This window comes from Dama dama, chromosome 23, assembly GCF_033118175.1.
Source record: "Dama dama isolate Ldn47 chromosome 23, ASM3311817v1, whole genome shotgun sequence".
NCBI lineage: Eukaryota > Metazoa > Chordata > Mammalia > Artiodactyla > Cervidae > Dama > Dama dama.
In genome coordinates this window covers 32,790,640-32,814,514 of record NC_083703.1, presented here as the reverse complement: position 1 = coordinate 32,814,514, position 23,875 = coordinate 32,790,640, and the positions used below count along the sequence as shown (strand labels likewise).

At 40.6% G+C, this 23,875-nt stretch overlaps 1 protein-coding gene and 1 pseudogene across 2 annotated transcripts; one reads left to right on the top strand and one right to left on the bottom strand.

Annotated features, from left to right (window-relative positions):
- The first annotated feature begins 445 nt into the window (after positions 1-445).
- HACD1 (3-hydroxyacyl-CoA dehydratase 1) lies at positions 446-23,481 on the top strand. Of its 2 annotated transcripts, none has more exons than XM_061126309.1 (7): positions 446-556; positions 12,498-12,615; positions 12,797-12,815; positions 12,898-12,986; positions 14,492-14,613; positions 19,417-19,595; positions 23,310-23,481. In XM_061126309.1, exons 2-7 carry the CDS (start codon positions 12,520-12,522, stop codon positions 23,390-23,392), a joined length of 588 nt encoding a protein of 195 aa, XP_060982292.1. In that variant the 5' UTR covers positions 446-556; positions 12,498-12,519; the 3' UTR covers positions 23,393-23,481. The 2 variants fall into 2 exon arrangements, with proteins under 2 accessions (XP_060982292.1, XP_060982291.1); XM_061126308.1 differs by lacking the exon at positions 446-556 and adding an exon at positions 1,491-1,747.
- Positions 10,718-11,658, bottom strand: LOC133044351 (large ribosomal subunit protein eL31-like; annotated as a pseudogene).
- Positions 23,482-23,875: the final 394 nt, after the last annotated feature.

Sequence of the window (23,875 nt, the reverse complement as noted above, 5' to 3'; positions counted from 1 at the left end):
AAGTCTTCCTCAATTATGTCTAAGTTCCCTGTATCAGGCTGGAAGTGCCACCTGGGTGTCCAGAACCCAGAGCAAAGCTCAGTGTGGAACAGTTCCAACTGTGGTCTCTCTGGCCTTCAGGTGCTCCTCCCCTCCCTGAGGTCTGGCTCAGGTTCCAGGTAGCTGGAGAGCGTGCTCAGTCAGTCCTGTTGGACTCTTGCGACCCCATGGACTATAGCCCACCAGGTGCCTCTGTCCCTGGGGTTTTCCTGGGGAGAATTCTGAAGTCAGTTGTCATTTCCTTCTCCAGGGGATTTTCCCAGCCAGGAATTGAACCCAGGCCTCCTGCGTCTACTGCATTGCAGGCAGATTCTTTACCACGGAGCCAGCAGGGAAGCCAAGAATGACCTAACAAGCAGATCGGTTTCCTTGGCGCGTGCAGCATTTCTTTCATTGGATGAACCGAACCGGGAGTTGTCCCAACAGTGATAACACTGATTTTGGGTGACTCAAACTGTCAGGGCTGTGAGTGGTTTACATGAACGATTTCACTTAAATCTCACAACAACCCCACGAGGTAGGTTTTAAATTTATTCTCACTGAGGAAATTGAGGTATGAAGAGATTTTAGTTGCCCAAATTCACACAGCGACCAAGACTGGTGGAGCCAGGAATTTGGGGGTTGAATTTCAGTAATCTGACTCCAGAGCCTGTCTTCTTAACTGTGTGCTTTAGGAGGAAAGAGGAAGAGCTGTCAGGAGCATGTGTATCTGGAGGAAGTGGTTTTTGTTTTTTTTTTTTTTTTTAATGTGTGTGTGTGTGTGTTTAGGGAGATAGTGGAAAACAGTGGGATACCATGTTTCCTGCGGGAAGGGCTCTTGTTAGCTTTACAGCTATAGATTGCCTCTGTCTGTTCAAACTTTTCTCCTTTGATATCTTGTCACGTCCTGTTTCCCCCTGACATCCTGTGTTCCATGCTGCACTGCAATCAGGGCCCTTAGATCACTGGCTCCAGTGGAATCCACGCAGGAGTGGCGATCCGACTGCACCTCCCGCCCCCGAATACCTGCTCCACTGGCTGTGAAAAGCGAAACAGGGTGAAGTGGTTGCTCCTTCCCCAGATTCTCTTAAGAATGAGTCTTTGGCGGGAAGATACCTAGGCCCCTCTCCACATCCAGAAATTTATCTTACAAAAATCTTGGGCGGGGTAGGGCTACGCCAAGTCCAGGTGCGTTTAGACTCCGTGCACTAGCAAGGCGCCCGTGCACTAGCAAGACTTCCCCGGCGTTTCTAAGAGGAGGTTCCCCAGTCCGCGAGGTTTCCCAGATAGGGGGGCGAGAGATCGCAAGCAGGGGCTCCCAGGACCCCCGGGTCCCCGCTCCCAGGCCAGGCGGCCCGGCCCTCGCGCGGCGCGCGCTCCCGAAGGCCGGGGGCGGGGCGGCGGCCGGGGGCGCCCGCTCCTCCCACCGCGGGCGGCCGGTCTGGCGGCGCCGAGCCCCCTGCGCGCGGCACATGGGGCGCCTGACGGAGGCGGCGGCAGCGGGCGGCGGCGCTTCAGCGGCGCGCTCGGCCGGGTCCCCTCCCGCTCCCCTGCCCCTCTCGTCCACGTCCCCCGGCTGCGCGGCCGCCATGGCGTCCAGCGAGGAGGACGGCACCAACGGCGGCGCCTCGGAGGCGAGCGAGGAGAGGGAGGCTGTGGGCAAGCGGAGGCGCCTGGGCTTGTTGGCCACGGTCTGGCTCACCTTCTACAACATCGCCATGACCGCGGGGTACGTGCGCCCAGAGGGGGCCCTCCCCGCGCCGCCGCGCCCCCGACTTTGCGCGCTCTGGTCGCTGGCGGAGCGCTCCCGGCTCCCGGGAGGGGCGGCGAGGGGCCGGGTGCGCGTGCGCGCGGGTAGCTGGGTGGTCGCGGCGCGGGGGTGCGTGCGGCGCAGGTAGGGGGCGCGGGCGGCGGTCGTGGGGAGGGGGAGGGGCGCTGCGCCTCGGGGCTTGAATGGAGCGGGGCGGGGGGGCCGGGCGGTGCTCGCCTGGCATTGCCTAATACGGTGCACGGCGCGCGCGGCGGCAGCGGGGCGCGGGCCGGAGGTTAAGTATAGACCTGGGCAGGAATGCGGGGCCGACCCGCGGGGGAGGCGGCCCCCGCCCGCCCCCTCCGCCCCGGGCGCCACCGCTGCCGCTGCTGATGAAGAAGCGCCGAGGTCCTGCCGCCCCCGAGCCTGGAGCTGTCCGGAGGGTGACTCCAACCCGCTTTCCCGGTCGCCGGCCCCTGGACTGCACAACCTCGTGCTCCGGATCGCTGGGCAGAGTTTGGTGACTGTTTCTGTCTCTGCGATTTTTTTTTAAGTAATAGTGCGCCGGAGAGCTTCTTACCTGGGACGATTTTCTAAATACCCTGAGAGATCGGAGCGTGGCATTCGTGTCCAGGATCTTGTGGCTCCGTGACTGATACTCTTTACTTTTATTTCTGACTTTGAGAGCGATTTACCAGTTAAGGTTACACAATGACTGTCATAGCTCTGCAAAGAGCGGCCGCAGTGACTTTTAAAAACCTGCTGGGAAATGCTCTTCCATTTCTAAATGGCATTGCCTTAAAAAAAAAAAAAAAGACTGTTTTCCGTTATCCCACGAAGTATTACTAACCTCTGGAAATGTGGGGGGAAAGCTTAATATCGAAAACTTTCTCTAGGGCGTACGGAAAACTGTGATTGACCGAGATTTAATAAATGACTTGAGACAGTGCTGAGTACTTTTGTGCTTAATGCCTAACGAGGACTCACTGTGGGGCAGGCACTGTCGGTTCATCTAGGTGTAATCTGTCATCATCGGTCCTCTACGTCCTGTGAGGGGCGCACGATGTTACATTTGATAGAATGGGAAACTGAGGCACACATCGATTAAGTAACTTGCTCAAGTTCAAACAACCAGTAAGCGTCAGACTTAAGACTTCAGCCCAGACAGTTTGACTCCGGAGCCCTGCTACTTCTGCTTCCCACTCTTAAGTTTTCTGATCTTGAAAAAGAGAACTAATTGATTCACAAGCCACTGGAGAACAGTTGGGTACCCACTATGTGCTAGAGCCTGCAAAAAATCGTCTCTTCTTGATAGTCTCATCCAGTTAATAAACACTGGGGAAGCCTGCCATCTATTAACTTGTCTGCGGTCCCTTTCTTTAACAGGCCACTTTCCCTTTTGAAGGCGGAGTTACCTTTTTAAAAAAGATCAATGCATAACTCCAGTTTAAAGCCTTCAGTGACTCTGCATTACCGCCACTGTAATGGAAGGGATTTAGGCTGTCATTCAAGGCAATATCTGCCTGATTACTCTTCCCAGTTTTATTGCTTTTGGTATCTCCTCTCGCTCAACTGTGCCCTCAAAGCACCGTGCAATTTTATTTTCATGGCTCTTTCCATCTTTGCTTAGGCTTTTTCATCCTGTGGATAATATTCCCTGTGTTCCTGCCATGACTTTTAACCACCGTCACCTCTTTGAAGTTTTCTGGGTGTCTTACCTCACCTGGAGCAGAATTAAATGTTCTCTCCGGTGTGTTCTCAAACTTCATTCCTGACCTTCCTACCTGGCTCGGCAAAATCACTGCTTCCCCGGAAACTTGTCTGTCTCCCAGTTGTTCAAAGGCAAGGGGAGCAGAAATGGAATAATCCATATAACTCACTCTTTGGAAGCTTTCTAGAGGCGTTGAGATTTGAAGAAAGAGTAGGATTTGCATATGTAGAGGGTGGATATTTCAAGTGAGATGAGTTCTGAAAATAGACATGAGATGCAGTGAAGCTTCCTGATTTAATTGAAGGGACATAGGGGCGGGGGAGCCTGGTGGGCTGATGTCTATGGAGTCACACAGAGTCAGACACGACTGAAGTGACTTAGCAGTAGCAGCAGTGCAGACATTGTGCAGATGAGGTTGGCAAAGCTGTGATATTCAAAGTGGGACACACACGTGTACATTGAGTGGTTTGGAGGTTCTTTTTTTTTTTTGCCTGCTTTTTTTCCCCCAGCTTTATTGAGTTGTAACTGACACCTAACACTGGGAGTTTAAGGTGTACAATACAATTGCTTGATGTATTACTTGGTATATGTACATATTACAAAATGATTTTCATCAGAAGATTAGTTAGCACATCTGTCACCTCACATAGTTGCCATATTTATTTTGGGATGGAGAACATTTAAGATTTAGGATCCTAGCAACTGATTTTTTTTAAATTGAAGTTTAGTTGATTTACAGTGTTGTGCCCATCTCTGCTGTATATGCTCTGTAGCATAGTGACTTAGTTATACATATATAGACATTCTGTTTTTATATATTCTTTTTCATTATGATTTATCATAGGATATTGAATATAGTTCTCTGTGCTATACAGTAGGACCTTGTTTATTTAGTCTATGTGTAATAGCTTACATCTGCTAATGCAGAGGTTCTTTTTGTTTATTAGCTTGGTTTTTTCGCATTTAGCACAACTTTGGAAGATTTATTGATTTTTTTGGTAATAGTTTTGAAATCAAACAATATCTGAGAAATGAAATTTTTACATAAGTGTAAAAAAGAAATTGCCTAATTCTATAAGCTCAGCATGACTTTTCATTTTTCCTTGTAGTATCTCATGAGAATAAGTTTGTTCAGATTTTTACTCAAATTACCATACTCAGGCAGGCGTTCCCTGGCTATCTTCATTTAAGTAGCAGCTGCTTACAAATCACTCCTTATCCCCTTTGGCTGCTTTATTTTTCTCCATCATGCTTGTTACCATATAACTGTACGATGAATTTTACTAAATCGTCTTGTTGCTTATTGGTCTGCTTCTCAGACCCTATACAATGTTAGCCCGTGAAACTCTCAAGAAATACTGGGTTGGCCAAAAAGTTCTTTTGAGTTTCTCCAGAACATCTTACAGAAAAACCCAAAGGAACATTTTGGCCAACCCAGTATTTGTCGAGTAAATGAATGTACTGATATTATAGAGTATTATGTAGTTACAATATCTACTCTGTTGGATATTCAGTTTTCATGCAGTATTTCACCAAATATTTCCATGTAGTTTTCAAAATTACACTCTTTCATGGTTATATAAAAGTGAATAGAGTTAAGTTACAGTAATAGTACAAATCATGTCTCTAATGATATTATCCTTTAATTTGTTTCTCTTGAATTACTTGTTTAGGATAAATTCCCAGAGTAGAACTACAGGATGTAATTAACTTAGTTAAGTAATAATGTGATTTAAAGGATGTGAGGATTTTTATGGTACTTGTTCACAATAGATGCTTGGCTAGGAGCATTTTCTCTCTCTCCTTTTTTGTTTTGCCACAAACACTTTTGAAGCCTGCATGTATTTGTGAATTGTCTTAGGTCAAGTGAGAGACAAAAGCTAAATATTTTAGGCCCTGTGCTTGGAGAAGTGTTACCAGGCACATTTATAGATTGCAGTAAAAGACGGGATGAAATAAGTGTTCCACAGAGGTGTCATGTCTGTAGGTAGGGAGAATCAGAGAAAGGTGTGTGTGTGTGTGTGTGTGTATGTGTGTGTATGTATATGTAACCATTGCATTCTAACTGAGCTTTGAAGGATGAGCAGGATTTACTTGGCAGGGTTGAGGAAGCATCAGGAGTTAGGGTACAGAGATGTGACACCAGTAGACATGCTGTTGGGGTGAAAACAAGTGGGTCTGAAGCATAGGCTGGGACAGAAAGATGGACGGGTAGCCTGCCCCTTTGCGCAGGCCTGACATGCTTCGCTAACATGTTTGGATTCTAACCTGTAAGCAGTACGGAAGGTGATAATTGAAGGTTATGTTTTCACCCCTTTTTAGCCGGGTAACCTCAGATAAGTTCCCTAACCTCTCTGACCCTGGGTTTTCTCATCTGTCAAAGGAACAACACAACTACTTTGCTAGATTATTACAAGGACTTAAGTGGATATGAAGTGGTTGACAGAGTTGCCTGACACGTAGTGGGTGTTTAGAAATGATAATTCCTATTCCTGGTGGTGAATTGTAAAGTGCACTTTGTGCAGAAACTGAGATATTCTCCCTGTGTACATAGTGTATGTTAGCAGAGCACCAGACCCAAGGTTCAGGCATGTACATTTCTCAACATGTTAGGTAATAGACATATATTTTATTCCTGGGGAGGATGAATTCATGTGTGGATCTGTGACAGCTTTTTTTTTTTTTAATTGGAGTATAGTTGCTTTACAGTGTTGTACAACAGAATAAATCAGCTATATGTATGCACATATCCCCTCCCTCTTGAACCTCCCTCTCACCCCCCACCACCCCACCCCGCTGCCTACCACCCCTCTAGGTAATCACAGGGCATAGAGCCGGGCCCCCTGTGTTATACTGCAGCTTCCCACTAGCTAGCTGTTTTATACATGGTAGTGTATATATGTCAATCCTACTCTCCCAGGTCATCCCCCACCCACTGTGCCCACACGTCCGCGCTCTCTTGTCTGTGGCTCTGTTCCTGCCCTGCAGATAGGTTCATCTGTACCGTTTGTCTAGATTCCACATCTACGCATTGATATTGTTTGTTTTTCTCTCTCTGACTTACTTCACTCTGTATGACAGACTCTAGGTCCATCCACATTGCTAGAAATGACCCGATTTCATTCCTTCGTTATGGCTGAGTACTATTCCATTGTATATATGTTCCACATTTTGTTTATCCATCCATCTGTTAAAGAACATTTAGATTGCTCCCATGTCCCGGCTATTGTAAATGGTGCTTTTTATCCATTCAAACCACTCAGTGTCTTCAACAGATAAAGTTTTTGAGAAAGAGAAGGGAGGAGAGATGAATGGATGGATGGAAGGAGGCAAAATGTATAGATCGACATAGTCATAAAAAAAGACATAGCAACTAATTATAGTGAATGAATCTTATTTCAGTCATGATTTCTTTCTTTCTTTTTTTTTTTTTTTGGCTGTATTGTATGCGAGATCTTGGTTCACCAATCCAGGTCACTCCCATGCCCCCTGCATTGGCAGCACTGAGTCCTAACCACTGGACCACCAGAGAATTCCCCCAATTATGATTTTTAAAAATTCTGAGACAGTTGTGTCTTAACTCTAAGTTTTGTGATTGAAGAAGTTCTTATTAAATTCTTCACATGGGATAGTGGTGTTTTGGCTCTCTTTGTGGAAAATAAACCTTTGAGAAAGACATCATTAAGCATTTATCAATCATATTATAGGATGTATGAGACTTAATTCAGAATAATCAGAGAGGAAGGCTTGTGGGGAGAGAAGTGAATAGAAGTTTGGATGAAACAAAATTATTTGTAAGATGATACTGGTTGGGTCTTCCTGTGGTCCAGTGGTTAAGACTCTGTGCTTCCACTGCAGGGGGCACAGGTTCAATCTCTGATCAGGGAACTAAGGTCCCACATACCTTGTGGTCAAAAAATAAAATGAACTAAAGAAAAATTTAAAAGATGGTACTGGTTGAAGCAGGGCAGTGGCGAACAGGGGTCATAGTATCATTCATGCTCTCAGTTCAGTTCAGTCGCTCAGTCGTGTCCGACTCTTTGTGACCCAATGGACTGCAGCACAACAGGCTTCCCTGTCCATCACCAACTCCCAGAGCTTGCTCAAACTCATGTCCATTGAGTCAGTGATGCTATCCAACCATCTCATCCTCTGTCATTCCCTTCTCTTGCCTTCAGTCTTTCCCAGCATCAGGGTCTTTTCCAATGAGTCAGTTCTTAGCATCAGGTGGCCAAAGTATTGGAGTTTCAGTTCTACACCTTTCATGCATGCTCTACACCTTTGCATATGTTTGAAGTTGTTCATAAAATTTTTTTAAAGTAGTGTTGAAATTTAAAAAAAAATAGGAGATATAGGTGTAGATAACCAAGTTCTTAAAAAAACAGGTGGTCTCCAAGAGATATTAGAAGAAAAAGAGGCACCAGAAGACATCTGGAAAAGAGAGCTCCACCTTCAGTAAGACTTTTTAGGGTCGTCACAGCCATAGTGCGTGAGAAGGAGAAGTTTCGTGAGTGCCATAAGGTGTTTAGGAAATTATACATCTCTTTCCTTGCTGCACTGTTGCGTTGTCTCCACTTTCTAGAACTGTGTCTTATTTCTAATTCCCCAGGACCTAGCACAGTACCTAGTGTAGCAATAAATGTTGATACTGAAGCTGAATGAATAAATAAATGAATCAAGCAAGTAAGAAACCTTCTACATGTGGAATACATGTTTATATTTTCCAAAGAGAGTGTTTTGTTAAGGACTGAAAGTGTCTGGGTTCATGTTTGTGTAATTGATAGCTCTGAAATATTTTTTAAGAAAACTTTCCAGAAAAGAATTCCGAATTGTAGGAACTCTAGTTGCTTCTGGAAATATTTAAAATTATAATGACTAAACTGATGGATGTAGCAGTCCAAGGTTACTTAAATGTAGGGCCCTTAAGAGAAATTTTGATCCTCACCCTTTGTGATGGAGGGCTTAGGAGGTGAGAATGGATTAGTTCAGATGAGCTTCTGGCTGTATTTATTGAAAAACAGGTGAGAGGTTAGCACAGATGGTTCCATGGTCCTTTATAACCCTAGAGTGTTCATTTCTTTTATTTCCAACAGGTTGGTGGTGGTATTCTCCTAATGCTGTACCATTAATAGTTGGTACAATACTGCCACCTATGGGACAACAATAAAATGTGTTACTGTTAACAATGCTTGGATTTTTGTATCATGCTTTTAAAAATATAGAAAACTTACCATCTCGATGAATCTTCTGATGAATTCTTTGGTAGGGTAATAATTTTTGTTCTGTGCATGTGGTATTTTCCTGGCCCAGGGATCAAACCCGTGTCTCCTATATTGGCAGGCGGGTTATTTACCCTGAGCCACCAGGGAAGCTCCGAATTAAAACAGCTTATGGAGCTTGTTTTCTTATGAGAAGTCATATAAGGCCTTGGAATTGAAGATATTGAAAATCATAACATTTTACAACTGGAAGTACCTAAAACATCCTTCAGATGAGCACACTCAGATGAACCCAGCACAGGACTGAGTGTTGGCTCCAGTGTGGGGTGAAACCATGAGCTGAATCCAGGAAGCCATGGTAGTATAAAGGGAATATACTATATACTATATATATTATATATAGTATAAAGGAATATAAAGGTAGTATAAAGTATAAATGGGCTTTAAAAGACTTCTACCGTGAACTTACTCTAAGCCTTAGGATAAGCCCTTAGATATGTCTCTGCATGGTGATTACCTCGTATTGAACAATGGCCTTCAAACTTTCCTGATAGCATACTACTATCAGCTGAAATATCTGAGTGTAACACTCTGTATAACTTTAAAAATTACTACAATTTAAATACATTTATTTTTATGATTAGCTAATATCCCCAGACTGGTAGCTCACTGGTAAAGAATCTCCCTGCAGTGCAGGAGACCCCCACTTGATCCCTGGGTCGGGAAGATCCCCTGAAGAAGGGATAGGCTACCCACTCCAGTCTTCTTGGGCTTCCCTGGTGGCTCAGATGGTGAAGAATCCGCCTGTAATGCGGGAGACCTGGGTTTGATCCCTGGGTTGGGAAGATCACCTGGAGGAGGGCATGGCAACCCACTGCAGTATTCTTGCCTGGAGAATCCCATGGACAGAGGAGCCTGGCGGGCTGCAGTCCATGGGGTTGCGAAGAGTTGGACACGACTGAGTGACTAAGGACATCGCACCAGGCACAGTGTGTGCTTAGGGCCCGACCAGTGCAGCGGGGTAGTTGACGAGCATAGACTGTGAGATGAGTGGTGGGTTCAGGTCCCAGCTGACTGGCTCCATGGCCCTTTCTCCTTTTTCCACAGCAGTGAAATAGGATAATAGTAGTTGCTACCTCAGAGGGTTATTGTGAAGATGAAATATTAATTTTTTAACTATATATATACATATATAGATAGGACAGTGTCTAGAACATTGAAAGCACTCTAAAAGTGTACTTGCTATTACGTTAATACTTCTACATTTCAAAGGTCTTTGTGATAGTGATAGTTCCAGACATTTGCCTGATTTCATGTCATTCTCACTAGAAAGTGATTGTTCTTTGCTCATTCTGTGCTGAGGAGGGAACATTCCCAGGGTTGAAATGCTCTTCTACTATTTTCTCACTGTTCTATTGAGTCTGCTTTTCATCCCACTCAATCAGTCATTTCTTCACAGGCACCTTTAAGCCATTTGTCTATTTTATGAGTGCTTTTTAATTAAAAAGTTAAAACTGTGTAATAATTTTATAATTCATAAATCCATTTAACTAGTCACTTTGGAGACCACTGTTTCTGAAAGCCTGGGGCAGCTATTCATTTCCATGAGTGTATATTATTAAAGATGTTTAAAAGTTACAGGTGATGCAACTTTTTTAAGCTTCAAAGTGCTTTTGTAATTGCAATGGAAAAAATTGAACTCTTATCAGAGACTCTTGGAGATTGAGTATCTGACTTGTGAGAAAGCTGGTGTCCACAGGTTTGATTTGTGTTTGTAAGTACCATTAATTCACCACAGCTACATTTAATGTATAAGTGGACAAAGAAGCTGAGTGGGCTACTGTCCATGGGGGTCACAAGAGCCGGACACAATTTCGTGGCTAAACCACCACCAAGTTCAAAGGGGTGAGGATGTGCTTTTTTTTTTTTTTTTTTTTAATGAACCCTTTTTAAAAAAAGTATAGTTGATTTACAATAATAGTTTCAGGTGTGCAACATAGTGATTCAATATTTTTTTTTTTTTTTGCGAAGGCAGTTCAATAACTTTATTGGACCATCAGCAATTAGTTCTCGTCCACATTGACTGTAGATTTTTGAAGGTGGTGACGGGCATGTAGGTAACCAGAGTGTAGAGCTTGTTTGACGAGTCTTAGTCTTCATTACGTTTTCTGGACAACCGCACACGGATCCGGTATGGGACATTCCTGATTCCTTTGGCCCAGATGGCTTTGTTGAGCCTGGTGTCGATGAGCATGTCCAGAGTTCCCATCTCCTTCATGGCAAACTTCCGGATTTGAGTGCCCTAGGGGCACACTTCTTGAAACCCACTCCATGGATGCGCTTGTGAATGTTGATGGTGTATTCTCTTGTCACCACCTCGTTGATGGCGGACCGGCCGTTCTTCTCGCCGCCCTTCTTTGCGGGAGCCATCCTGTAGGGCCGTGGTTGGAAAGGAAGAGCGCGAGGGATTGTCGTGATTCAATATTTTTATAGAATATACTCCATTTGAAGTTATTATAAAACAATGGCTGTATTTCTCTGTGCCATATGATATATCCTTGTTCCTTGTTTATTTTATACATAGTAGTTTGTGTCTTTTAACCCCCTATTCTTGTCTTATCCCTCTCCCCTTCCCTTTCCCACTTGCTAACCACTAGTTTTAGAAGCAGGCTTGGGGCTTCCTTTAGTGGCTCATTGGTAAAGAGTCCGCCTGCCAATGCAGGAGACATGGGTTCAATCCCTGATCTGGGAAGATCCCACATGCCGTGGAACAAGTAAGTCTGTGCACCTCAACTATTGAACCTGTGCTCTAGAGCCCATGATCCAAAATAAGAGAAGCCAGTGCAATGAGAAGCCCATGCACAACAACTAGAGAGTAGCCCCTGATCACAACTAGAGAAAACCTGCTTGGAAAATAAAGACCCAGCACAGCCAAAAATAAAAAATAAACGAATAAATACAAATTTTTATAAAGGTTATAAAAGCAGGTTTACATCTGACCTTCTATATGTGTTCCTTCTGCGGCCTCACAATTGTTTTTATTTAATGGAAATTATAAAAACATTAATGGTTCTTATTAACGACTTTTACTTGTAACTATATATTTGTGTAAAATACATATTTATATACACATAGCTCTTTACATCAAATCTTTATATAATTATGAACTACTTTATAATAACTTCATTCTTGGTAGAGAAACCTACTTCATTCTGTTACTTTATCTGCTGAAACCAAAAATACAATGCACATTGTTTGACATCTCTATGTAGCTAATCTTGAATACTGGCTTCCCTGATAGCTCAGTTGGTAAAGAATCCGCCTGCAATGCAGGAGACCCCAGTTCGATTCAGGATCTGCTGGAGAAGGGATAGCCTACCCACTGCACTATTCTTGGGCTTCCCTTGTGGCTTAGCTGGTGAAGGATCTGCCTACAATGCAGGAGGCCTAGGTTTGATCCCTGGTTTGGGGGATAGCCTCCCCACTGCAGTATTCTTGGGCTTCCCTTGTGGTTCAGCTGGTAAAAGAATCTGCCTGCAATGTGGGAGACCTAGGTTTGATTCCTTGGTTGGGAAGATCCCCTGGAGACAGGAAGGGCTACCCACTCCTGTTTATTTCCTTGAGGAGTCAATGTAAAAATGATGTTTGTTATCTCTTCCTATGGGTTTTTGAAAATAGAATAATGAACTGAGCATATTAACACATACATGCTAGTACTGTATAAGTTATGACATATCTTTTCAGGATTCAGGAGACTTCATTCTGATAGAGCTTTATAAAACGCTTTTCTTTTCTCTAGGTGGTTGGTACTGGCTATTGCCATGGTACGTTTTTACATGGAAAAAGGAACACACAAAGGTTTATATAAAAGTATTCAGAAGACACTTAAATTTTTCCAGACATTTGCCTTGCTTGAGGTAAGTTTTCAACGATGCTTGTTTTTATATCATATTTATTTGAAAATATGTCTGTTGGAGCAGAATCAGTCTTATTTTGCTTATTACTTACTCCCCATAGATTCACTTAAAACCAGTGGTGTCAGGGATTTATTTTATGCTATTGACATGTGATTTTTTTTGTTTGTTTGTTTGCTTACAGATAGTCCACTGTTTAATTGGTGAGTTTTTTTTTTTAATTTGATTTTTATGTTCGGCAGAGATTGCATTTGGGGCAGTGGTTGATTTGTTTTTCTTTTTAAGGAATTGTACCTACTTCTGTGCTTGTGGCTGGGGTCCAAGTGAGTTCAAGAATCTTCATGGTGTGGCTCGTTACTCACAGTATAAAACCAGTAAGTGACACTGGTCTACTTGAGTCTACTTGAGCCAGCAGGAAAGCTTTCTTATTAACAGGAACCCAAGATATTAACCTGACTATATTTCAGGAAGCAGAACCCTTGGCCAAAGAAGGGTTGGGTTTGGATGTAAGTGGGATTGTACATTGACTTAGCGCATTCATAGAATGGCTTTGAAATACCAGCAAACCCCCAAACTGGCATTTTTATAGCCATAATATACTCTCCTCTGGAGTTCTGCAGTTTTTAAAATCAGTGTTTCTCTGCTCAATGTTATGTGGCAGTCTGGAGGGGGAGGGGAGTTTGGGAGAGAATGGATACATTTATATGTATGGCTGAGTCGCATGCACCTGAAGCCATCACAGCGCTGTTAATCGGCTATACTCCAGTATAAAATAAAAATTAAAAAAAATAAGTAAAATAAAATGAAGTAAAATGTTCCTATTCTGTCACATAGTGAAATGAGAATTTTCTTTTTCTGTCGAAGTTGTATATTGTGTTTGATTATGTAATTGAAGTTGTCAGTATAGACAGTTCCTTTTTCCTCATTTAGCATCGAGCATTGTAGCTAGAGACACACAAAGTTAATCTAGCTCTGTAGCCCTGAATACTTGGAAAAGACTCAATTAAAAGAAGCGTTAAAGAACTTAGAGAAAAATAAGCTTGCTACTTATTGAAGCATGACAGGAGAGAGACTCGAGTCTAATTAATGGCTTAAAGCCTTTTAGACAAACAAACACCATGTTTAGCATTTCAAGCCATTGGGCTTCTTAAACCCATGACAGAAGCATTTCCCACATGGGCCCTCCTGACCTTCTTGACAGCCTCTGGAGCCTTCTGTCTACTTGTGGACAGCTCTCTGGCCTCCTGTCCTTTCCTCAGATGCCTGACTTGTCCTGTCTGCTTGTGGTGACACATAACCTCCCTTCCGTGGCCTGCTGGGCTCATGGCCTCCAGTCTTCATGGGGACAGATTGCTGACTTTCTGCCCTTTACTGCTCTGCACTTCAACCCTCTCGACTAGAATCTTTCACTCAGCTGACTCAGTCCACCCGGTCCCTAACCAGTGCCCGTCATATAGAGGGCAGTGGACACACATGTACACGTACAAAATCAGGCCCTCATTCAGATTGCCTTGTCATTTAAGAGCGGGAGTCCAACAGATAAATAAAAGAGATCAATCAAATAAAAGAGACGTTGTTCTAGACAGTGCATACTGGTTCTGAGAGGCTGATATTGTCCTGGGATGGTTGAGTTATTAGCTGGAGCAAAAGGGGACAGAGAGGACCCAGTAGAAATTCAGCCATTCCTCTGTTAATGGCGTATTTAAATCTCATATTGGTAAAGACCTAGGTAATGGTGACTGCATTGAGTTGTCTGTATTGCATCTTTCTAACCCTAACTCTCCATTATAACAAAAGGCACGTAATAAATAATGAAAAAAAAAAATCGTCATGGAGAAAGAAGTTCAACGAACCTGTGACTTTCTCTGTAATTCCGCAGATCCAGAATGAGGAGAGTGTGGTGCTTTTTCTGGTCGCGTGGACGGTGACAGAGATCACTCGCTACTCCTTCTACACATTCAGTCTTCTCGACCACTTGCCATACTTCATTAAATGGGCCAGGTGGCGATGATGTCTTGCAGTTTAGTTGCTCATGGTGCTGCGCATGCGTGTTTGTGTGCTGAGCTAACACAAAATTAAAATGTGTGTCTTAGCCGTGTGTTGCTAGGAGGCTGCCGTTTTGGATATTAGCAGTTTATAACTTGCATTCTAAAGGCTTAATTTAATGACTAGGGAACAGTCATATTAACATATATCTTGAATGAAAGCAGTGCCAGACAAATTATGTTAGTATCCTTAAATAAATTCCTAACTAGTCATTCATTTTTCCTTGAAAGCAAGATATACATCTATGGAATTATATTAAATCAACTCTTGACCTAAAATACGGCATTTTGTCTGATTGACTAAAATTTTCTTTTTGACAGCTCACAAACTCTATATTCTACAAAACAAAGTTAGGAAAATAAACTAAAACACTAAAAACAAACTATAAAACAGGTGAGCTTTAGAAACAAAATGGATATTAAAGAAATTATTGGAAACATTCTGCGCCTAGAAATTTTTTTAATATGACAGAGTTTCACTGAATTAAATACATAATGTTCTTGTAATTGCTAAAAGTGATCCTTACATCAATCAGTCATTAACTTAATATTCAGCCTATGTCATATCCACACTTTTAGTATCTTGTATATACAATGTCAGCTTTGTGTGTATATTAAGTAGCAGATAAGACAGTTTTTAAAAGTCATCCTTATTTGGAAGGAGGACAACATTTATATTTCAAGGGTTCTAAATATAGCTCTCCAAAAGCAACAGTTTTTAAAATAAAAGATATTCTGTCCTTTTTAAAATTTGCATTCTTGAGCAGCTGATATTTTACAGAATTATTACAAAAACAAGACTGCTCTTTGGAGAACAAATCACAAACCAGCATAGATTTGTTCATTTCATTCTCTACATACTTATAATCAGAAATAACAGTAATAATAATAACATACCCAGGTGTGAGGACAACAAAATCTCTGTCCCCTCCTAATGCAAGAGAAAAAAAATAAAATGACTAACAGGTGTGAGAAATGCTGAGTGGGGAGAAATGCAGGTAGGCTGTTAGGGTAAGAGATATCTGTCCCATATATGGCTATGTACTGAATTAGCCAAAAAGTTCTTTTGGGTTTTTGGCCAACCCAGTAGGTAGGTAGATAGATAGACAATAGATAGATATTAATAGATAGATGAAGCGTGTTAGTTGCTTAGTTGTGTCTGACTCTTTGTGACCCCATGAGCTGTAGCCCTCCAGTCTCCTCTGTCCATGGAATTCTCCAGGCAAAAATACTGGAATGGGTAGCATTTGCTTCTCCAGGGGATCTTCCTGACCCAGGGATTGAACCCAGGTTTCCTGCATTGCAGGCAAAGCATCTTTACCATCTGAGCCACCAGGAAAGCCTGGTGGCTAGATGGATAGATATCCCACATAGGTAGGATAAAAGAGTTTGATGGTATCTTCAATCTTTAAATTTTTAAAATTTAGCTTCGAAAGTAGTATGTTTTCATTATAAAAAACACAGTTTTTAGTCTATATATAATAAACATCGAAAGTTCTGTTAGTATTCCTACCTGACAGCCCTGCCCTCCCCCTGGAGAAAGTTGGGAGTTTATCATCCAGACTTTTTCTTATTAACAGTGGGAACACACAGATGTGAGTTTTTGAAAAATAAATGAATGACATGATACTTGATTTTTGTTTATATATTGGAGCTCTTGTTTTCTTTTTTTAATTGGTACAGGTCCATTTAGAGCTTGCTCTCTGTCTCTTAATGCTGCATCATAGTCCATAGGATGAATGACTCAGTTCTCCATTGCCAGAATTTCGATTACTTCTGGTTTTCTGATACTCTAAATACTGCTTTGTGATATCAGAACAATGCTATATCCATATTTCTGTTATTTTTTAAACAAACTCTGGTATTAGTATACAGCTAATATCAAGGTAATCCATATCTAGTGTCAGACTTGTTTTTGATTACCATATACTAAAAACCTAACACTTTTTCTTAAGAATAAAAACTTAAAATTGTCTATATTCCCCTTATAAAGGATAATCACTGTTAATTATACTATCAATATATATCCTTTCAAACTTTTTTATATTCTCTAGCTCTTTTTTTGTGGCTTACCATTTTGTATATAAAGTGAGTGAGTGAAAGAAAGTCGCTCAGTCATGTCTGACTCTGTGACCCCATGGACTCTACAGTCCATGGAATTCTCCAGGCCAGAATACTGGAGTGGGTAACTGTTTCCTTCTCCAGGGGATCCTCCCAACCCAGGAATCAAACTGGGGTCTCCTGCATTGCAGGCGGATTCTTTACCACCTGAGCTACCAGGGAAGCCCTTGTGTATAAAATAAGGCTTTAAAACTATAATTTGAGCTTAAACATTTTATCTGCTGAAGGTTGCACTACCATTTATAAGCATTTGGTTGGTTTTATTTTTCTTGTACCAGAAAATTTAATCACTCTAGCAATTGGGCCTTTCACAAGATTAGCGGTTTGGAATGTGGCTGGATGCTAATCCCAGAATGTGACTCACTGCCATTTTGCATGACCTCAGTCTTTCAGACCCTCCAGCACCTTTCATAATACTAATTCAAGATATAGTCTCTTTTTATTTGCTATATTTATAAAATTTGTTTGTGGAAGGTAATGGTCTTTACTATTTTGTCTGCCTTTTAGAATGCATTTGCATGTCTTGAATTTCTGGAAAAGTTCAAAATTCTACCATTGCATGTTTAAATTTGCTGTCAGAAATCCTTTGTCAGTTGCCTTAATGGTAAACAGGTTTCTGTAAAATTTTTCAACTTTGAAATGCATATTTTAACATAATACATCACGTCAGTTCATCATAGTCATGAATAATTATGTTTCATATAAAAACTCAGAAAGATCCCAAACACCTATAGGTATTTGCCTACCCCATTAAACTAACCTAAAATAGCATTTATGTTTATGTTCAAATGTTGAAGCCTTTCTTAAATAAAACTTCACTTTAAAAATGGCTTCTTATTTATAAAGCATTGCCCTGCTATGATGATTTGGATATCTGGATATGATTTGATTCTATTTATCTGTCAAAAGTGTTCCTAGAAAAGCTCACTGAATAGATAAATGTACATTGTTATGTTTTCATACAGATTTCTTTTTATTTTCAAAAATTTTCTGATGACAATTGGGAATCTGTAAGGAAGCATCATATCTTTTTTGGAATATTAGTTAAATCTCTCATGCTGCTGTCAGAACTTAGAGAATTGGTGACGTACAGCCTTTTTAAAGTGCAAATAAAGTCAAATAAATTATATAACTTCTCCCCAGTTCATTGAAAATAATTACTGTTTTTATGACTTTAACTTACTTTATTCTGAGTTATTTTTTTTTCAATTAAAGAACAGTCCTACCCAAAAAACGTCATCTGAGAGCCACATAAAGTTAAGAATATACTTAAGTTTGAGTGTCTTAATTGAGAAAGGAATATAAAATTTTCGATTATGTGCTTTTAAATTGAGATAGGAAAAGATTGATTTAAGGGATATACACAGAACAACACAAGGCTGCTGAGAGAGGTGCCATGCATAAGGCAAGGAGGGGGCATGGGGGGACCATTGAGGAATCATTCTTCTTTCTTTACCAGTTCATCTATTTTGGCAAATAATTCTCCTCTCCTCCTCTGTCATCTCTTGTCTTTGCGTACATATCCTTGGCACATAGAAGTAAGGCGACTTTTAAGTTGTCTCCAAGCTCCTGCTGTATTCACACATTTGACTTCTCTTTACAAATATGTCTTAATCCCAACAAAATGATTAAAATCCAGATCAATTTTCTCGCTTTCTTTTTCCACCAAAATTTTGACCTTAACTTCTATGGTAACTATTATAGAGCAACTGACTTGGAGAAAACTGATTTTTTTTTGGCAGAGAAATGTTATTACCTGGGGTGCTTGAGGCTGTCCTGTTGGTCCACCAGTAGAGACTTCACAGGGTACCTCTAACTGTAGGCGGAAGTGATGCCAGGCACTTGCGGGCCCAGTGTATGTGAGAGGACAACCTGCAATCCAAATGAAGAAACTGTGATTTGGATTTTGACTAGAACTTTCTCAGTTCCATTTTAAGCAAGCTAACTATTCCTTTAATATGCAGATTCAGGAAATGACCTATCTTCCTTGTTTTATCATAAAAGCAATTTTAGACAATATGTTGGTTAGCAGTTATTGATGATGCTTCAGATGGTTTTTATCAGTTTTCTAAAATAGGAGTTCCTTTTAATTAATAACCACATAGGGTTTTCCGAATGCCTCCAAACAACTATTTTGGCAGTTTCAAAATTTAGATCTAAAATTAGAATCATAACTGGCCTTTTAAAAACATAGCATTGGATCAACAAATGACTAGCTGCAGAGAGAAAAAAATCAGTCAGTATGATTCCAGGTGTCCAAGCAGTTACTTTTACAATATCTTACAATGCTTATATTTACTTTACAATAGATTGTAATAAATACTTGTATTATTTATCTTACTTAAAAAACTGCATCAATCATTGACTTTCAAATGTATAGTTATTTCAGTCCTATAAAGTAAGTTGACTTCTTAGTTTATTAAGATCTTGCTGTTTAAAATGGGAACTGCTAGAAGAAAAAAAGTGATAATTAAATTACTAAGCAAATGATTAAAGTAGAAAAAATTAACCTTGTATGTGAGGTTAATATAAGTATATAGGAAGGAGAATTTTTAAGCTTAAATAAAGTAGTAGCAAAAGAATTATAGAGCCCAGTAATTATTCTAGAAAAATAATTCTCAGATTTTTCTTTCTCCAGATATAATTTTTTTATCATCTTATATCCTGTTGGAGTTGCTGGTGAACTTCTTACAATATACGCTGCCTTACCATATGTGAAGAAAACAGGAATGTTCTCCATAAGACTTCCCAATAAATACAATGTCTCTTTTGACTACTATTATTTTCTTCTTATAACCATGGCCTCATATATACCATGTAAGTATATATCTGTTAGCACTCCGATGTAGCATATGCTGTGAAAGTGCTTTGAAAGATGTCAGAAGATTGACATATATATACCATGATGTATGAAATAGGTAACTACCCAGAATGTACTATGCAGCACAAAGAATTCTACTGTGCTCTGTAGTAACCTAAAGGGGAGGGAAATCCAAAAAAAGAGGGGATATATGTGTACATATAGCTGATTCACTCTGCTATGCAGTAGCAACAAGCACAATATTGTAAAGTAACTTCACTCAAATAAAATTTTTTTTAAAAGGGAGAAATAATGTCTTACAAATATATCAAAACCTCTGTTCAGTCCCTTAATTTGAAATAATTGAAAGGCAAATTGTGAGGAAAAAAGTAAATTAACACACAAATGACTGCCTTCTCAAAATCATTTAAAAATAAGCTTAGTATGATTTATGTTTTTAAAGAAAAGATAAGCCCACGGTGAACTCTTTGAAAGCATTTAGAATTATGCATCTGAACAGAAATATTTTATCCAAGGAGATCTGAGATCATTTCTATTCATTAAGCACCTACTTAAAAAAAGTGTCCCAAAGTAGTTTTTAGTCTTATGTGTGTTTTCCTATGTACTAGAAAATAATGAATAAGCTACTTTTTTAAGGTATTTCTAATAACTCAGCCTTTTCACTAATTTCTTCTCATCTTTCAATAGTTGCAATGAATTGATGAGACTCTCTTCGTTTCATTTAAATACAGAGTGGTATATTTTAATGTCAGATTTTGATAATCATTAGCAGGAAATATGAAGATACAGCAAGACTGTTGTTAGCCCTTGTCAATAAAATTAGAGACTCTGAGGTCAGTGCAGGAGAAAAAAAGAAATGAGAAACATTTATGGAATCTAAAATCAGCATTGACACAGTGTGAAATATTTCATTTAGAGAGGATGAATATAAAATTTGGCCACTTCTTCGGGGCCTCCAACTTTTAAGTTTTTCTGAAGTAAAAATTGACTTGATGGTCATATAGTATCTTTAGTTTAATTTTTTAAATTAATTTTTTAAATTACTTGGACTATAATTCTTTTACAAGTTGGTGTTCATTTCTGCTATGAAATGAACACAGCATTCATATAACGCTGTGAATCAGCCAGAAGTGATACATTTATAACCCCTCTTCTGGAGCCTCCCTCCCAGCCCCCAACCATCCCATCCGTTTAGGTCATCACAGAGCCGCAAGCTGAGCTCCCTGTGCTGCATAGCAGCTAGCTATCTGATTTACATATGGGGGTGTATATATGTCAGTGCTACTCTCTCTATTTGTCTCCCTTCTCCCTCCTCCCCTGTGACCCCAGTGACCCCCGTGTTCACTGCAGCACTATATACCATAGCCAGGACGAAAAAAAGCCTGGATGTCCATTGACAAATGAATGGATAAAGCAGATGTGGTACATAAATACAATGGAATATTACTCAGCCATAAAAAGGAACAAAATTGGATCATTTGTAGTGATGTGGATGAACCTAGAGCTTGAGATACAGAGCGAAGTAAGTCAGAAAGAGAAAACCAAATACTATATATTAATGCATATATGTAGAATCAGTGGTACCAATGAATCTATTTGTGGGGCAGGGATAGAGAGAGATGCAGACATAGAGAATGGACTTGTCACATAATGTTTTTATTCCCTGGTCTTCTCTCTTCTCAGTCTGACTCTCCTCTTTTTCTCCACCAGAACCAGTTCAGGGGGGCTCAGGGATGCTAAGCCTACAATACTTGTTCCTTCCCCTGATTTTCCCAGCATCTAGTGAATAGCAGCACACCCGGAGCAGAGCCACACTTGTCCCCTGATACTTACAGGTCCCTGTCTTGAGTTCCCTTTTTCTTCACAGTCACTGAGGCATCTCTGTGAAAACCCAGGGCCCAAGAGATCATGGTTTGAAACCATGAAACCAGTAACTTGTAAGAGCGCGTTTTCAGGTGTCCTGTGAAGACTGGGCTTTGCCAGTAGCAGCTTCTCAGTTTATCAGGCTGTCCCCCTCCTGCTGGAGGATCAGTCAGTCAGTAGGGGATATTGTTCACCTGATGATTAGTATTAGTTTTGATGTTGTTGTTTAGTCGCTAAGTAATGTCTGACTCTTTTAAATGCTTTGCCAGTTACAAGTATAAAAGTATATTTGGAACGCTTATCTTAGCACTCAAAACAAGTCTGATCTAATCAGGATGTTATAGACCTATTTTCAAAACTTGGTCAGTTAGCTTTACGTCTACATTGCCTGAATATATGTAGACTCTTAGATATAATATGATGGTTACATTTATGAAGGTGGGTAGTACCTACTTAAATAAAATGTAAAATCTTTCATGCATTTTGGCTCCATTTGAGCTAAATCCTTTAAGTACTTATCCAAAGTTCCCCGAGCAAAATAATCAGAGCTTGTTTTGTCATTAGATTCATTCATTTTGGTTATTCTGTTCATCGTTTTCAGATATATTTTTACATTTGTATTATTTATAGCTGATGTTAATTTGCTCATCCACTAGCATTTACCCTATAATTTACAGTACTGGTTCAAATTGACTCAAAATAATTCTCCAAATTCGACAGGGTGGATAACCATTTGTTTAACTGACCTAATACATGTGCATTTGTAGATAACAGACCACCCTTATGCCCAACCAGTAGGGGTTTTTGCTCTGGGCCCACACTGATCACTCTTCCACACAGGACCCCTTTCCTTCAGATCACATCCTAGAAAGCTGGGACCATGGAATTTGCTACCCAGATGGCACTGGGCATGCATCCAGGGACTGCCTGGCTTTCTTCCCGAGTCTGCGTTCTCCTGAGGGTTAACTGCGTCACCTGTGTGCACATCCCTGAGACTAAGGGGAAGCTATTTGGGAGGTGGATGGATGCAGCTGGGTTGCATGGGGTTGGACATCCACACAGATGTTCCTGAAACCCCTCATGACATAGGACAGCTGATAGAACGCAGAGAAGGGGCCAGGTTTTTTTCCTGCCGCACTGTTCTGGCACAGTATTCCTAAAAGTTATAGAGATCTTCTTTTTTCTTAATCAGAGTTTAATTGCTTTACAGTGTTGTCTTTCTGCTGATCAGCAAGGTGAATCAGCTATACATATGCATATATCCCCTCTTTGTCACCACAGAGCATTGAGTAGAGTTCCTTGTGCTATACAGTTGGTTCTCGTTAATTACCTGTTTTATACATAGTAGGGTATACATGTCCATCCCGGTCTCCCAATTCATCCCACACCCCCCTTTCCCCCAGCTTGGTGTCAATATGTTTGTTCTCTATGCCTGTGTCTCAGTTTCTACTTTGCAAATAGGTTCATCTGCACCGTTTTTCTAGATTGCACATATATGCGTTAATGCATATTTGTTTTTCTCTTTCTGAATTACTTCACCCTGTATGACAGTCTCTAGGTCCATCCAGAGTTCTCAATTCAAACATGGCCTTCCAGGTCATTATAAAGATATATTTAAGAAAATATTTAAGTTTGCTAAAAAAAACCTGACGGTTTATGGCATTAAAACATTTAGGCATATGGTATAGGAGCCTCCATTTGTACCCTTACTCTGAGCCCCGTAACGATTAGGGCAGTAGCCATGGTGCATGACAGGCTTGCTCTCAAAGATCACCATGTTTGAGAGGCTGTAAGTATGAAACATTTCCAACAAAAGCTCACCTTCTTGTTTTCTTTTCTCCATTAAGTGTTTCCACAACTCTACTTTCATATGTTACGTCAGAGAAGAAAGGTGCTTCATGGAGAGGTGATTGTCGAAAAGGATGATTAAATGATCCCCACAACAAGGTGCTTTTTCCAGAATAACCAGGATTACTTGAGTCCAAGTTTTAATAACAAGAATAAACAACTTGATAAATATTGCGGGTTGTATTATTTCTTAAACTATAACTTGGGGCACGTGGTATTTGCCAATATTTGTCTTCAGATTGTGCCGCTCCATTTGCTACAAGAACTATGCAAGTATTTAATATAAACTCCTGGGTAGGTGATGATCATCAAAAAAAATAATTGGGTATATTACCTGGGGTGGGGTGGGGGAAAAGCTTCAGTAGTTTTTAAGTTTCACCAAGTAATTTTTGCTACATAGGTTCAAAGCTTTTTAAATCAATATTTAAAAATTAGTTTAATGATTTAAAGTTATGATGCCTGCCAGTGATATTTGTGTGATATTTATAAATGAAACTGAATACAGAATTATAATAACTTGTTAATAATGTATTGGCATTTCTTGAACCCAGGGTCTATTTCTCTG